This window comes from Gadus morhua, chromosome 6, assembly GCF_902167405.1.
Source record: "Gadus morhua chromosome 6, gadMor3.0, whole genome shotgun sequence".
NCBI classification, from domain to species: domain Eukaryota; kingdom Metazoa; phylum Chordata; class Actinopteri; order Gadiformes; family Gadidae; genus Gadus; species Gadus morhua.
Window position 1 is genome coordinate 17,150,321 of NC_044053.1, and position 14,673 is coordinate 17,164,993.

The 14,673-nt window shown below is 42.6% G+C and overlaps 1 protein-coding gene across 1 annotated transcript; it reads right to left on the reverse strand.

Annotated features, from left to right (window-relative positions):
• Positions 1-204: 204 nt before the first annotated feature.
• On the reverse strand, positions 205-14,049 carry me2 (malic enzyme 2, NAD(+)-dependent, mitochondrial). The gene is made up of 15 exons (XM_030359744.1): positions 13,856-14,049; positions 10,405-10,556; positions 7,335-7,468; positions 6,673-6,822; positions 6,228-6,303; positions 5,846-6,007; positions 5,327-5,540; positions 4,941-5,038; positions 4,197-4,310; positions 3,822-3,933; positions 2,658-2,800; positions 2,362-2,461; positions 1,995-2,065; positions 1,559-1,657; positions 205-1,165 (listed from the first exon to the last, which is right to left on the reverse strand). The coding sequence occupies exons 2-15, from the start codon at positions 10,516-10,518 to the stop codon at positions 1,004-1,006; spliced, it is 1,749 nt and encodes a 582-aa protein (XP_030215604.1). The 5' UTR covers positions 10,519-10,556; positions 13,856-14,049; the 3' UTR covers positions 205-1,003.
• Between the last annotated feature and the right edge of the window lie 624 nt (positions 14,050-14,673).

Consider the following 14,673-nt stretch of genomic DNA (forward strand, 5'->3'; position numbering starts at 1 on the left):
GTGGATTTTCCACTTGGATAGTGTATGTATGTTTGTGTATATACATCTATATATATTTCCATTTAGCTGCATTCACACACTATATGTGTTTGTAGCACATATAGTTGAACATTATGAACAAGGAGGGATTACATAATAAACACACAAGACTACCAAAACAAGTTGAGGTTCAAGAAGATTTCATCAATTAATTTCAAGAGTCCATTATCCGTCCCTCAAAATGGTTTCCATATTCAGAACGTAAATGTCATCCAAAACGTTCAAAATACATTTTTATTATACTATATGCGTTATCCATTTAGCTGCACTCTTAATCAGAACCTACACAAGGAGTGTTTGTTACACATATAGTGGAACATTATGAATAAAGGGGAGATTACATAACTAACATAGCACAATGCTAAAACAAGGGTTGACATTCGAGACAAAAAAACAAACACTGTAGAACAACATTCGGAGAAACAACAATAAAACAATGCACTGAACTGAAATCCCTTTTGCAGCATGTTGGCTTTTCATTTGGAGTTATCTCAACGGAGTGTCTATTTGTTCATTATCTGTCCCTGAAAATAGGGTCCCGCCCACAAACAAAAAGGTAATTTTCATCTCTGGGTCCCGAACATCCTCAATCAAATCCATTCACACTCTTTCTCTGCCACTCCTGGCCCCCAGCGGAGTTTCTCATCTGGACCATCAAAAACTAACTGTGGTCAGATCAAAGCATTGGTTCCACTGAGCTTAATCTTTTTCAAAAAATATATAACGTTTTCCAAAACCTAATGAGCTTGCCAATCTAAAACAAATCTATAATAACAAAATATCTTATATTTAAAGATGGCAATTGAGAAGGACATGTCAAATAACGTCAACTGCCTTTTGATTCCCACTGTGATCCAGGATCTGAGGTGAAAGGAGAGCAGAGCAGGGCGAGTGTGTGAGGAAGTGTGAGGACGTGTGAGGGCGTGATGGGCCGCCCTCAGGGTCGTGTGTTGGCCTCTTCTGTTCAGTCCTTCTTGGGGTTGAAGTCGACACCCTCCCACTCGTAGATGTCGGGTAGGTAGGATTCATAGTTTGTGTCCCAGACGGTGGCTCGTACGAAGGTGTCCTTGTCCGCGGGTTCGGGGTAGCGGAACGCCATGCCGTTAGCGTACACATACTCCACCACCTGTAGGCCAGAGAGGAGCCGTCACCATCATACAGGAGAGAACAGGGGTTACGGGGTTCTACTCCCAGCCCAAAAAGTACTGTTGTTAGATTTCCTGGTCTCCACAACCTAAGGGTAGGCGTCCTTGAGCCAGATGCCCTTAACCCAACCACATGCTCCTGAATGACATGCATCCACATTCACTGTGAGTCTCTTATGTGAATCTGCTGAGCGACTAAATAGTGATAACATGAGCTAACATTAGCTGCAACGGAGAGGAAAAAGGATACGTGTCTCACACACACACACCCTTAACACTATGTACTAGTCTAACACTAAACTCTATCAACTATTGTCCCTTTTTACTGGTAGTAATGATGGAATCCAAGAGATTGGGGTCCCAAGAGCGCTTACCTTAACAGCCATCTGGAGAGACACCTCTCTGATTTCGGAGAGAGGAGGGTAGAGTCTCCCCTCCTGCAGCTCGTTATCGGACACCTGCTCTGCCAGGGTCTAAGAGGAAGGTCAAACACAGTGTTGAACCTCTCAACCTTCTGTTAAAACCCTTCAAGATGCCACTACTGGTGTGAAGCCAAGTTGTCCCATAGAAACAGACTTAGATAATACTGAAACCACAGCTGTTACCCACCTCAAATAATAATTGATATGGCATTGTACATTTAAAAACATTTAAATAAAGTGCTTAAGACACACAAAAATGACATAAAATACTCTTAAATTATTATTATTAAAGGTAAAGTACTCTTGGTGTTTCGTGTTAATTTTAGTATAAATAAATTAAAAGCAATTGATCAATGGCGGCTCAACAGTTCAGCGAAAACCGTCCTACCTTGGCAGCTTCCAGGAACACTGTATCACTGATATGCCTTACGCCACTCAGAATCACCGCCAGGGCAACTCCTGAAACACATGGATTGAGCCAAAAGATCAGCTAGCCATCACCGGTTTGTATGAAAACATTTTTAGTCGGTGACACATTGTTTGTCTGTATTTACATGCACCCAATCAATACGTTTTCTAAGGGGCTCCAGCAAACAGAGATATTGTATTTACAAAGACAGAGGGACTCCGTTAATCAAACAACATAATTTAAGTGATTTGATTTGTACAACATGCTTGTTGTACGAAAAAGTGTTCTTCATAAACCGTGCACTTTTACATTGCAAACAATGTAAAATAACTTTCCCACGCCCCACCTGGGAAGATGTAGGCGTTGTTTCCCTGTCCTGGGATGTACACCCGATCGTTCAGGGTCACCGCGTCAAAGGGACTCCCACTAGCAAACAGACATCTTCCCTACAGAGGGACGCAAACAAGGATTTCATCAAAATACACAAGAATAATAATAGTCATGGCTAGTTGGTCAGAAAAAGCACCGAAACACATCCAGGAGTAAGCAGGACTTTTGAGTGCACACCCATTTTATGAAAAACTCAGCTAACTTTAAAGTAAAGTCTGCTCCACAAGGAGAAAAGGAGGAGGTGAGTCATACGTTGGTGAGCGTGTAGGCGTCCTCCGCAGTGCACTCTGCTTTGGTGGTGGGGTTACTCAGGGCGAAGATGATTGGTCGCTCGTTCAGGGTACCCATGGCTTTGATGACATCATGCGTGAACAGCCGCCCCGCTCCCGACACACCTGGGGGAGGAGGAAGAGGAGGAGGAGGAGGAGGAGGAGGAATACAGGAAGTTTTCTGTTTACATCGCAAACTTCTGCTTTTACAAGAACTGCATGAGTTCAGTTTTATGCCGGCACTAGAGGCTGAATTTAAAGTTAATGTCAGTCAATTGCTTATGGCTAAAAAGGAAAAATCCTTTAAATAGTATTTACTACAATATATGTTGCTGCCTCAGGTTTGCATTTGGGAAAGCATCGCTTTGTTGTCATTTTAATTCATGAATAAGATGATCCCAAAGAAAAGATGAAAGACATTGTGATTATCTCGATACAGTCCTTGACAGGACTATAGAATTTAAAAGGATCCCTTCCACTATGACAGGTACCATCCATTCAGTGTTCTGGTACGGTGCACGGACACAGAGGATGGGAGTCTGGTACCGATGAGCTGCAGAGAGGATGGGAGTGTGGTACTTATGATGGCCACAGAGAGGATGGGATTGTGGTACCTATGATGGCCCCAGAGGTAAGGAGTGTGGTACCTACGATGGCCACAGAGAGGATGGGATTGTGGTAGCTATGTTAGCCAGAGAGGATGGGAGTGTGGTAGCTATTATGGCCAGAGAGGATGGGAGTGTGGTAGCTATTATGGCCGGAGAGGATGGGAGTGTGGTAGCTATGATAGTCAGAGAAGGAGGGAGTGTGGTAGCTATGATGGCCACAGAGGTAGGGAGTGTGGTACCTATGATAGTCAGAGAAGGAGGGAGTGTGGTAGCTATGATAGTCAGAGAAGGAGGGAGTGTGGTAGCTATGATAGCCAGAGAGGTAGGGAGTGTGGTACCTATGATAGTCAGAGAAGGAGGGAGTGTGGTAGCTATGATAGCCAGAGAGGTAGGGAGTGTGGTACCTATGATAGCCAGAGAGGTAGGGAGTGTGGTACCTATGATGGCCAGAAAGGTTAAGGATCGTGGTACCTATGATGGCCACAGAGGATGGGAGTGTTGTAGCTTAGATAGTCACAGAGAGGTAGGGAGTGTGGTACCTATGATGGCTGTGGGTTGGAGGGTGTTGACAGCATCCAAAAAGTTGTTTACCGTCCCTGGGCTGTCATGGACAAACGCCTCCTGGTTGCCATCGGTCTCCTGAGGTCTGCCCTGGACACAGAAACACAGTAGAGTTTCAATAATAACTCAGAGAGACCCATTAGTTTAGCATAATTTGTCTTATCCACTATGTATGACATGATGTAAGCTGATATAAGTTGAAACATAGACAGAAGAAAAGCAGATACACAATCGTATTTCCTTTTAGCTACCTCAAATCAATTCAATTATGTTTAATTCAGCACACACATATACGTGTTCAGATGTCGATAAGGGACAGTGAAGATAAGGGACTCAATCACCCAAACACACACCTTTACTAATAATCCATGCTTGTCGAACATCCAGATTTTGTCCCTGGCTTCGGCCTGAGTCAGCCCTTTCTCCATCATCGCCATGACAATCAGGTTAGCGATGCCCAGGGCAGCCTGTGGAGACAAACGTCGGAAGACAACAATCAAACAACAGCCAAAAGTTGAATATCTAGCACGTAAAGATATTTGAAAAGGCCCAACAATCTGGATTTCATTCTGTATTTCTCTATTAGGGATCGATTGGAAATGTCCACACCTTGTGAAGATGTTTATCTGCTGTCACCATGTCTAAACCAATAATTGTGCGTGCAACTGTGGTACACTGCAATCCTAGCCAACACTGGATCACACACAGTGTGAAAAACACATTCATCCTACTAGGTTAACCTGCCCTTTTGATTGGCCTCGGGTTATCATAAGCCTAGTCATTGCAATCTGCAGTTTAGGCTGCGATTGTGATAGGTGCACACTGCCCATATTGTTATCTTTACAAAGCCTGTGTGTGTGCGTGTGCATGTGTGTGCGTCTCTAGTCTAGAGTATCCAACCCTCCTTGTGACATGTCTTGTGACAGGGAACCCTGTCCCTCTGACACACAGATCACTGTGTGACACTTACACAATGAATGCACATAATACTTTCAGGATAGCAGCACCTGGCTCATTTGTACATTTAGTTAAGAGATTATATTAATGATGACTATCCCGAATGTGGTATCGAATCACAGTGTGAACATATAGCCTACCTCTCCAGCTCCCAGAAACAGCACCCGGTGCTCCGTGATTGGTTTGCCGATGGCTCTTTGAGCTGCCAATAGACCAGCCAGGGCCACCGCTGCGGTGCCTGTCAGGATAGAGCCAAACGTTCAGCCAATCGTACACATTAGGATTAAACAGTCTCTGCTAATGCAGGGAAAAAGACAAAGGACATTGACTTTCTCCTTCCCAAGAGGAATCTTAGATGGTTTTAAGAGTGATTAGAGATATCATCCTGAACAAATATGTAGGCTTGGGGTAAGTTGACACTGTATCAACATTGCATCCCCAACATTAGCTTTTGTGGATTTGTCTTGCGGGCCTTCACGTTGGCCACTAGGTGTCCCCCCCCCCCCCCAACAGTAGGGATGCTCACCCTGGATGTCATCGTTGAATGTGCAGTACTTCTCCTTGTACTTCCTCATTAGGCGGAAGGCGTTGTGGTTCCCAAAGTCCTCAAACTGGATCAGTGTGTCCTGGCCGTATTTGTCCACCACGGCCTCCATGAACTCATCCAGCAAGTCCTCGTAGGCCTGCGTGCGGTCCCTCTTCTGGTACAGGCCCATGTAGAACGGGTCCCGCAGCAGGGACTGAAATAGAAAGGGTTGGAGGAAATCCGGTAAGGATTTTTCATTAAGACTGTGCTATGTGGGCTCCCCACTAGCCATTGGAAGATGTAACGGCTTTATGAAATACATGTGCCGCAACGTTGTGTAACGCATTTACACCTGTTAAATCTCACCTACAGCAACTTTAATAGAGAAACCCCATAAACATATGTTTTGAGTGTAGCGTACAGCTCGTTTTAAAAATAGCAATAGCGGATTATATCATTTCCTCCCCACTGTGGGTATCAATCTCCCTGTACAGTCCGTAACGGGTGTGGTATCCCCACCTCGTTGTCTGTGCCCACGTCGATCACCACGGGCAGACATCTCTCAGGCCTGATGCCAGCGCAGGCCGTGTACAGGCACAGCTTGCCCACCGGGATCCCCATACCAAACACACCAAGGTCTCCCAGGCCCAGGATACGCTCTCCGTCCGTCACTACTACTGCCTACACACACACACACCACACACACACACACACACACACACACACACACACACACACACACACACACACACACACACACACACACACACACACACACACACACACACACACACACACACAAACAAAGAGGAGGGAGGGGATGAAAAGACAACAATTACTCTACAATGACAGAAAACAATCAAAATGAGTCAATAATGTGTTCATCTTCTAATGTACTCACGGCAACGTTGGTCTCAGGCCAGTTGTCCAGAATGGAGCGGACGTGTCCGCGATCCAGAATGGAGATGAACAAGCCTCTGTTGGAATAGACAGCAGTGTTGTTAGCCGTCATGCCTTTATTTGGTTTTCATCTGAGCGGCTTTGATTTTTGATTAAATCCAGCATAAAGAAATCATGACATCATCTCTTTGTGGTGCTTTGTAAGCCCCCGGTTACAATCCAGTATGATTTGAAGAAAAGTGGATAAACAGCCAAAATGCACTGTTGCATTGATATCAAATTATGACGTGGAAATGAGCTTACCCCTTATCAAATGACTCTAGTGTAGCCAGCGCTACAACCGATTTCACCTGGCCCTAAACGGATTCCCGGTAACCGGGTTACCCGTCTCCATGGAAACATGCGTGAGTGTTGCCGGTCCTGAAGGGACTCCCCTAGGGTCTTACTTGGGTCTCCTGAAGATGTGTCCGTACTGCGTGCAGGCCAGGCCCACTGTGGGCGTGTACACTATGGGCATGAGCTCCTCTATGTCCTCCATCAGCACTCGGTAGAACAACCTCTCGTTCCTCTCCTGGATGCCCATCAGATAGATGTACCTGCGGACGACAGCCAAGACAGGGATCAATGAGTGAAGGTGGGTATCAAGACGGCAGAACGGGGTAGGAGGGGAAAGGCACAAGTCGGAGGAAAGAACTGAAAGAGGAACGTTTTGAATGAAAATGAATAGAAATACTAAGGAAAGCACCCTCAGAGTCATTTTTTGTGTTCAAATAGACTACCCCCGTTTCAAACGGTGACAAAATGTAAAAATGTATCTGCTACAAGGACAACAAAAGCACAAAAATATGGCTGTTTGAGTGTGCGTGCACCTGTTGGTCCTGTTCAGTCACATTGTGAGAAAGCAACCAGATTCCTTTAACCAGTGGGTTATTATGAAGGTTTAGGGTCAAAGTTTGGTTTAAAAACCGGACTGGGCATTTAACGATACACTGATCAACTGGGAACCTGGTTTATTTTTTTGAAGTCCCCTAGACCTGGTGCTTTCGGGCCTTGTTTTTTTTTGGAATAAAACAACACACACTAGCAAGGTTTGAAAGCTACGTCTTACTTCTGCAGAGGATCCGACATTTTCTTTAGGTTATTCTGGAAGCGCAAGGCCTGAATGTCCTGGGTCTCCACTTTGGGAGGGAGGAGACCCTGAATGCCCAAAATCTGGCGTTCCTGGAGGGAGAAAGCCATGCCCTGGAGGAGACACACAGAGACGGAGAACGGTTAGGAAAAGAGAAGCGTCCTGTCTGCACTACGATCGATTACAGAAAATAACCTCATTTAAATTTGATTTTTGAACTGCACACAACATTCATCGTTTGTCAGTTAGCATTGTGAACATTAGCTCACTTGCTTGCTCGCGACTCAAGTGGTCCTTGAGTCATAAGGTCTTTAAGCAATGCTGGATGTTTTAAAATAATGCTTACTTTACTTGAATTGAAACGCACATTAATAATATGAACAATCATTTATAATTTATCTATTAACTTCATGTAGTGTGGATAAGATAGTAACTCCTGCATTCCATTAACTAACACAAATGTATGTAAAATAGGGCAAAATAGCCTTATTATACAAAATATCTATACATTTTTAAAATGTTTTCAAATAAATCATGGGTTTTATTCAGCACAAGAGACCAAAATATATTATAATACATTTTCATGTTTCCTCTATACATTAACAAGGACATGCCTAAGGTAGTCTTCACAGTTGACCGGAACCCGGTCAGCAGGCCAATATAGACACATAACCTTTGGGAACCGGGTCACAAGGCCAATATAGACACACTCTAAACATTAAGAGAAAATCTGAAGTAGAAGCGTAGCCTGGGAGAAGCAGTTTAACCCCGAAGCAGGGCTTGGCAGGGGTGTTAACAGTAAGAAGGGAATCGTTGTATCCTACAAAGGGCTAAGAGAAATGGAAATGTGTGCTATAATACAACGATGAGTATAAAACATGGCAAAGAGAGAGCAGGGAAGATGGCGAAGACGATGCAAGCCATATTTAAAGTTCATGCATGTCGTGAGCTTGTGTGTGTGTGTGCTTGCGTGTGTATGTGTAAAATGGTACAGGCATGGGTGAAATATGAGCTAGACCAGTCAACACGTGGATGTTATAACGGTCTCGCTTTAACCCACGTGTATGTGTGAGTCTCTGTGCGTGTGTATGTTTGAGTCTCTGTGTGCGTGTGAATGTGCGTGCGTGTATGTGTCTGTGTGTGTGCGTGTGTCTGTGTGTGCGCGTGTCTCATTGTATTCTTTATGGGTTAATGTAAAGGGAGAGAGGGGTACAGACTCAGCCTTTGCTGAGTCATGCTGATGCCTCATTTCACTTCATTGCAGCAAAAACTCCAACAACGTCATTCCGTTTGTGTAGTAAGAAGAAACTTAAATGTGAAAAAGCAATCAAAGAACATTTAAAAAACCTACAGGATTAAGGACGTTGCCCTTTTTCCAAAGAACATAATGATTGCTAACATATAGCAACTATAAAATATGTCAGTTTATAGTATTTGTATTCTACTGAACAAATCTTATGTTATGGGCCTATTATATGTTCTGGTCAAAATCCAGTTCCCTCAACACTGTGGCAGGTTTGTTGTACACAAGACTCTGATATACTAGACAGGATATTGTATTTGGTCAATCTCGTGGCAATCACGAGATGGAGATGTTACACAATAGGAGACTGTCATTGAGAGGCCGGGGCATTAGAGTAACCCAATTCTACGCACTTATATAAATATATTTCTTGTGACGACGTGCGTTGCCGCTGCACTTCACTGCCGACTAGACCAAGCAGCATGCCTTGGCTCTCTTCTTAAATATCCTTCATCCTTTTTTAAAGAGCCAATTATCGTCATTAGTTGATGGCAAAAATCAAATCAATCATGCTGCTGTTTTCTTTGTTTCTGTAAGAAAACTATAAGCAGAACCAACTGCTCATTGCTACAATTTGTTTTCTCTCATTAAAGAAATGCAAGGTAGAGTTGCTTTCAAAATATGTAACCAGGAGTGCTTGCGTGCGTGTGAGTATGTGTGGACAAAACCTTTTAACAAAGCCAACTCATTAGTCAGATGGCTATTCTGCATATAGCGTCCACAGTGTGTCCACATGAAGCACAACTTCAGCTTTTAATGACACTTTAATCTTAAGGGCATTAATAGGTTTATTCTGTAAAATAGATTTTTTTTTCACATTAACCAAACCTTAAGTGGATACAGGCTGGAGTGTAATTGGGATCCACTTAGAAATAATAAAGGCTCTAAGCGGAAAAATGCTTGACTTGACAGCATTAATTTGCATTAATATTTGCAACAGTCCTATTGTTTTTGTTCTTACCCCCCCAGCACCTCCGCCTTTACTTCAGAAACCTTGAAATTAAGATCAGGCCTCTGTTGAAAGGAGTCAAATCCTCCCCAACAAAACCAGACCTGAAGCCTTCAGCTGTGCTGCTATTATTAGCAGTTGGGTAATATTGTCACCTCTAGAGGGACAGAATGCCCTGGGAGTGACGATAAGGGCACAGAACCGACAGCTCTGATGTAGAGGACCCGATTGGAGCCTTGAAGGGCATTCTAATTATACATTTTAGGGTTTCTATGACAGCCCCTCCCACCCTTGACTTGACTTTTGCATTCCTTCAAAACTGTATACTTCTGGAGGCAACCTGTTTACGTTGACTTGTCAGACCACTCCCCTACCTTCAAGTGACCACTTGTGTGGCTCGTGTCTTAAGATTGGGGCGGTAAAGTCATGTGACAAAGTGGGACAGTGGGGGGAGCAAGGTTGATTGCACTACATAAAAGAGCAGGAAGCACGAGCTTGTGCTAATGGTTCAGCCCAATAATACTGCAGGGACAACAGGTTAACTAACTTGTTTCATAATAACTATTGTGTGTATGTGAGTGTTTGTGTGTGTGTTTCTGAGAGTGTGGATGTAAGTGTATGTAGGTGTATGCAAGTATGTGAGTGTGTGTTCTACCACAAGGTTGCCCAGCCCAACCAGCTTTGGTCCCACCTATTCTAATCCTTTTACAAACAAGTGCCCCAATGTTAAATACAGCAAACACAATGCACCTGAACCTATACAACGCCTGACGGAAACCCAGGCCAACTCGGCTTACCTTGTTGGTGCGTGGGTTGAGCATTAGGGGCTTGCCCTTGTCCTTGGTGTGAGCCCATCGACACGCAGAGACACACGGCCGGATGGGCAGCGATGTCCTCAACCTGGACAACATGGCGGACAGTCACCTACAGACAAAGTGGTGGAGATACTCTGAGAGAGAGTGAGAGAGAGAGAGCGTGACAAAAAAGCAACACAGAAGGAGAGGTTATAATAATGATAAGCAGAATAACCTGAAGGCCTCCTTGAGCAAGATGCCTAACCCTGATATACTCCTAAATTAATTATGTATGAAGTATCGGTAAATCCCTCCAGTTGTTTTGGATAAAAAGATTGGTCGCCATAAGCCTTTTGAGTTGACACATGAAGAAGCACTTATTAACACTTTACTAGGACTAGTACACGGTGAAATACGAAAAGACCCACTCATTGTAACAATATGCACACTACAATAAAGAGGCCAAAGCAAACACGGCCAAAGCATCTACAATGAGTCACATAAAAGAATGCATTCACAGATGGCTTGCATGTGAGGAACGCAATTGAAAATCTGCTAGAGTCAAATAGACAAGTAATTTAGAGTTTCTAATCCTGAAAAAACAACGCCCAGAATAGATTGTACTAATCCAGTCTGTAAGGACCTAGTAAAGGCCAGCAGAAAGATGAGAGGCAGAGAAACAGATGTTTTTCTTGCTTCCAAGGTAACAAGCCGAGAGATTCTAGGTTTCATTGTAGGCCAGTAGACTGTGTAGTACAGAAGAGTCTGTCTATGGAAAGAGTGTGTGGCTTCCTTCAATTTAGTTTCCAGGAATAGGGTAGGAAAAATGAGGTTGTCAAGCAGTTGTTATTGTTCGTGTGCTCAATGGTAAACGATTCGGTTACTTTCTATGGTATCCAAACTGTCCCCATAATACTACACAAACAAACATTCTCTAAAAACCTTTTTCTGCACCAATGCACTGCAGCAACTTCCTTAATTTTGCTCTGGTTCCATGTCAACACAACTCTTTCTGTTTCTGACTTCAGGGGGGTTATAATGCACTGCATACATAATATATGGTGGTACGTATTTAATATACAACGTATATTTATAGACACAACATAAACTTGGCCGATTCATTAATGGTCCTTAATACGGTGTACAGCAGGGGTAGCCTTGCAAGGCCTTCCTCATTGTAGCCAGCATGTTAGGAGTAAGAACCCTCTGAGCAGAGGGCTTCCGTTTCCTGCAAATACTGTGGTGGGTTGTGGTAGAAGCAAAAGTAGGCCAATCACAGCAGTCTAAGTTTGCCGTGTAATCAGACCATTCATCAGTTCTGTGTTTTTGCAGGATTCATTCACACACTCATTAAAGCTGTTCATTCAAATAACCTTCAATAAACCAGGGCGGCGAGGCAAGAAGTTCAGATAGGATGTGTACATTTGGTTTTGTATTAGGCTAGCTTGAGAAGGCTGAAAGTGACATTCGAGAGGAAATGAAACTGTTGCTATAAGCTACTAGTGTCAGGGAAATAAAGTGTCCAACCCTGCCTTTCTGGGAGTGTCTGAGCAGTAACCCAACACATCTGAAAGCACCAACTAAGGGATGTTTGCTGGGGGACACATTTTACCATTATATTATTAAGCGAGGGTATAGTAAAAATGTCTCCATTCAATAGTCTTAGTACAATAACCATGAGGCTTTTATCTAACAAGCTTTTTCTTTCTTAACTTCAGAATCTTCTATATGATATCTATAATATAATAATAATAATAATACCGTGTAAATAACATTAACTTTTTGTAGCAGTGGCAGCCATATTGAAACCTAACCACACTGCGTCTATTGATACAGATTTGGGTAGTGATGAAACACTACTTAAAACAACAACAGACAAGCAGTCAACATTCTTATTTAAGCACTACATCATTCATCAAAGGTGCTTCAAAATCCTTCACTCTTCCAATTATCACCTATAGCACTTTCTTACTTTATTGCTGCAATAAAAGTTTAACAAAAACCCAGACTGTAATTGGTAGGTCATATTACTAATGGGGCATCAGTGCAATCATCACCAAAATAATTGTCATGAAAGTATCCAATTGTTGTGGCTTATTAGTAGCTTCTCAGAATCTGCACCTGTAGGCATGGCTAAATGCTGTCTAGGAGACAATTGGAATTGCAAACACAATAAGTAGCAGGCAGCATGCTGGGGTCTACATGTTACTTAGTGTTTTAATCATTAGTGTAAGTTAGAAAGCCAAAAACACTAACAGACATATAAGGCATATTAAGGCGTACACCCTGGTGACTTCAACCAAGTCATGAGTCAACTCTAAAGTCAGACTTAAGGAAGTGTGACTCACTCAAACTGAAAGTTATTGTTTGCTACGTTCCAGAGGCAATAAACATTGGTGGCTGCCAAACTCCAAGGCCGTTGTTACATTCCAAGCACACAAATATATGTCAACCGTGAATTCAGCCATAAATCTATACATAACCTTCCATATTCAGAACAATAATGGAAATATTTGAACCTCACTGATCATAAAATTCAAGGTTTTTCTAAGGAAATGTGCAAACAGAAGGCCACTCCTTTTTCATTAAGGCCTACATCCTCTGTTGAGCTTACAGAAAGCATATCACTGTTGAGTTTCACATGATTCATGTTTTATAGCCGATGAGAAGAGGGTCATAGTACACAGGTCAGGGTAAAGCTACAGGTTTGTCTATAGATATAGGACTAAAAAGTCTTGCAGAGAAGGAAGGTAATCAAAACACATACAGTACACTGTATTTCAGATCAATAAGCAGAATGGTTAAATAGAGACAATGATATGTGACACAGTATAGCCTGGTCTGTCAACTTATTCAATAGCTATCAAAAACAAACCAAGAGGCAAGGTTTTTAATTTCCAATCGAATTAATGGGTAAACTAAAAGCTACAAACACATGTGGTATACCTTTGTTTCTTTAGTTGCAGCTGCATTCGCCACCTGACATCTCAGTAAAGTACTTCGTTTTTATAAAATAATGGCTTTATGTTTAGAGAACCTCTGTAAACAATGCTGTGATGCATGACCGTAGTGAATTCTATCAAGGTAGAGGGTTGTATGCAGGCAGGACTGGAGCGGTGTATGGAAATATAACCGGTAATAACACAGCGACATGCCTACCCTAACAGTAAACTGAGACGCTACAGCGACTACCCAGCAAAGAGCCGCTAGCTTACAGCTAAGGGATCTATATCGTGTAATTGGTTATGTTGCCCTTCAGTTAACATGTACGCATTGTGCAAATCAATAAATAAAAAAAGCTGTATCACAGGTTGGTGACATTGTCCTTCAACGACGATAAGGAGACCCAGTCATTGCCTACGCGGCTGCTGTGTTTAGCAAAGATTTAACGGACTTCTAGAAGCAGATAGTCAACTTAAAGTGTCTCCGCGTAGGTTATAATGAGGTTTCTTACCTCGCTTAAATGATGATATCTTGAAGTAAATCTTCCTTGGGACTTCGATTAGGTCGCAAATGTCAACTATTCATGGGAGTGCTTTGTGTACGACGGCTTGGTTGGCCCGTCTGGAGACAAGACAGATGCGACGGTTCGGCTGTGGTAAGAAGACTCTGAGTGCGTGTAGGAGAATGTCCCCGTTTGACCAATCACAGCACGGGATTTCCTTTTCAGCGACTGCCTCCGTTTGCGTCACATGTACAGGAAGTCGGATCACAAATCCCGAATAACAGGCATCCTTTATTATAACATCGCTATCATCATATTTGGTGTACAATTTTTATTTATTTATTTATTTTTATTTATATATTATTTATACATAAAATATACAACTTATTACTGCAAAACCAGGAAAAAAACTACGCATTCTTCAGAGTATAATACTCACAGGCATTTCATTATAATACGTCCATGGTTTTTCTTACCTGCTTACAATAGTGAAATGGGGTAAGCGAGTGAATTTGATATATATTAGGTGTGTAACTGATCAATGTAGACGTTGAAGGTAAACACTAGAGAGCAGCAAAAGAATGTGAGAATGACTACCCGCTTAAAAATTGCAAGCGTGATGAGTGGGCGTTGTAAAACTAAAAAAATAATTCCTGTCTACGACTTTAGAGAGATAGATAACATTTTTGTTAATCCCTCGGAAGGGGAATTCTGTGTAACAGCACAGAAGTAGTTTAAGGAGAGAGAAAATATATAATACAATGTAAAAACATTTACACAGTAGTTATGCTTACTGCTACCTTTGAATAGCAAACGTGGTCAGGATA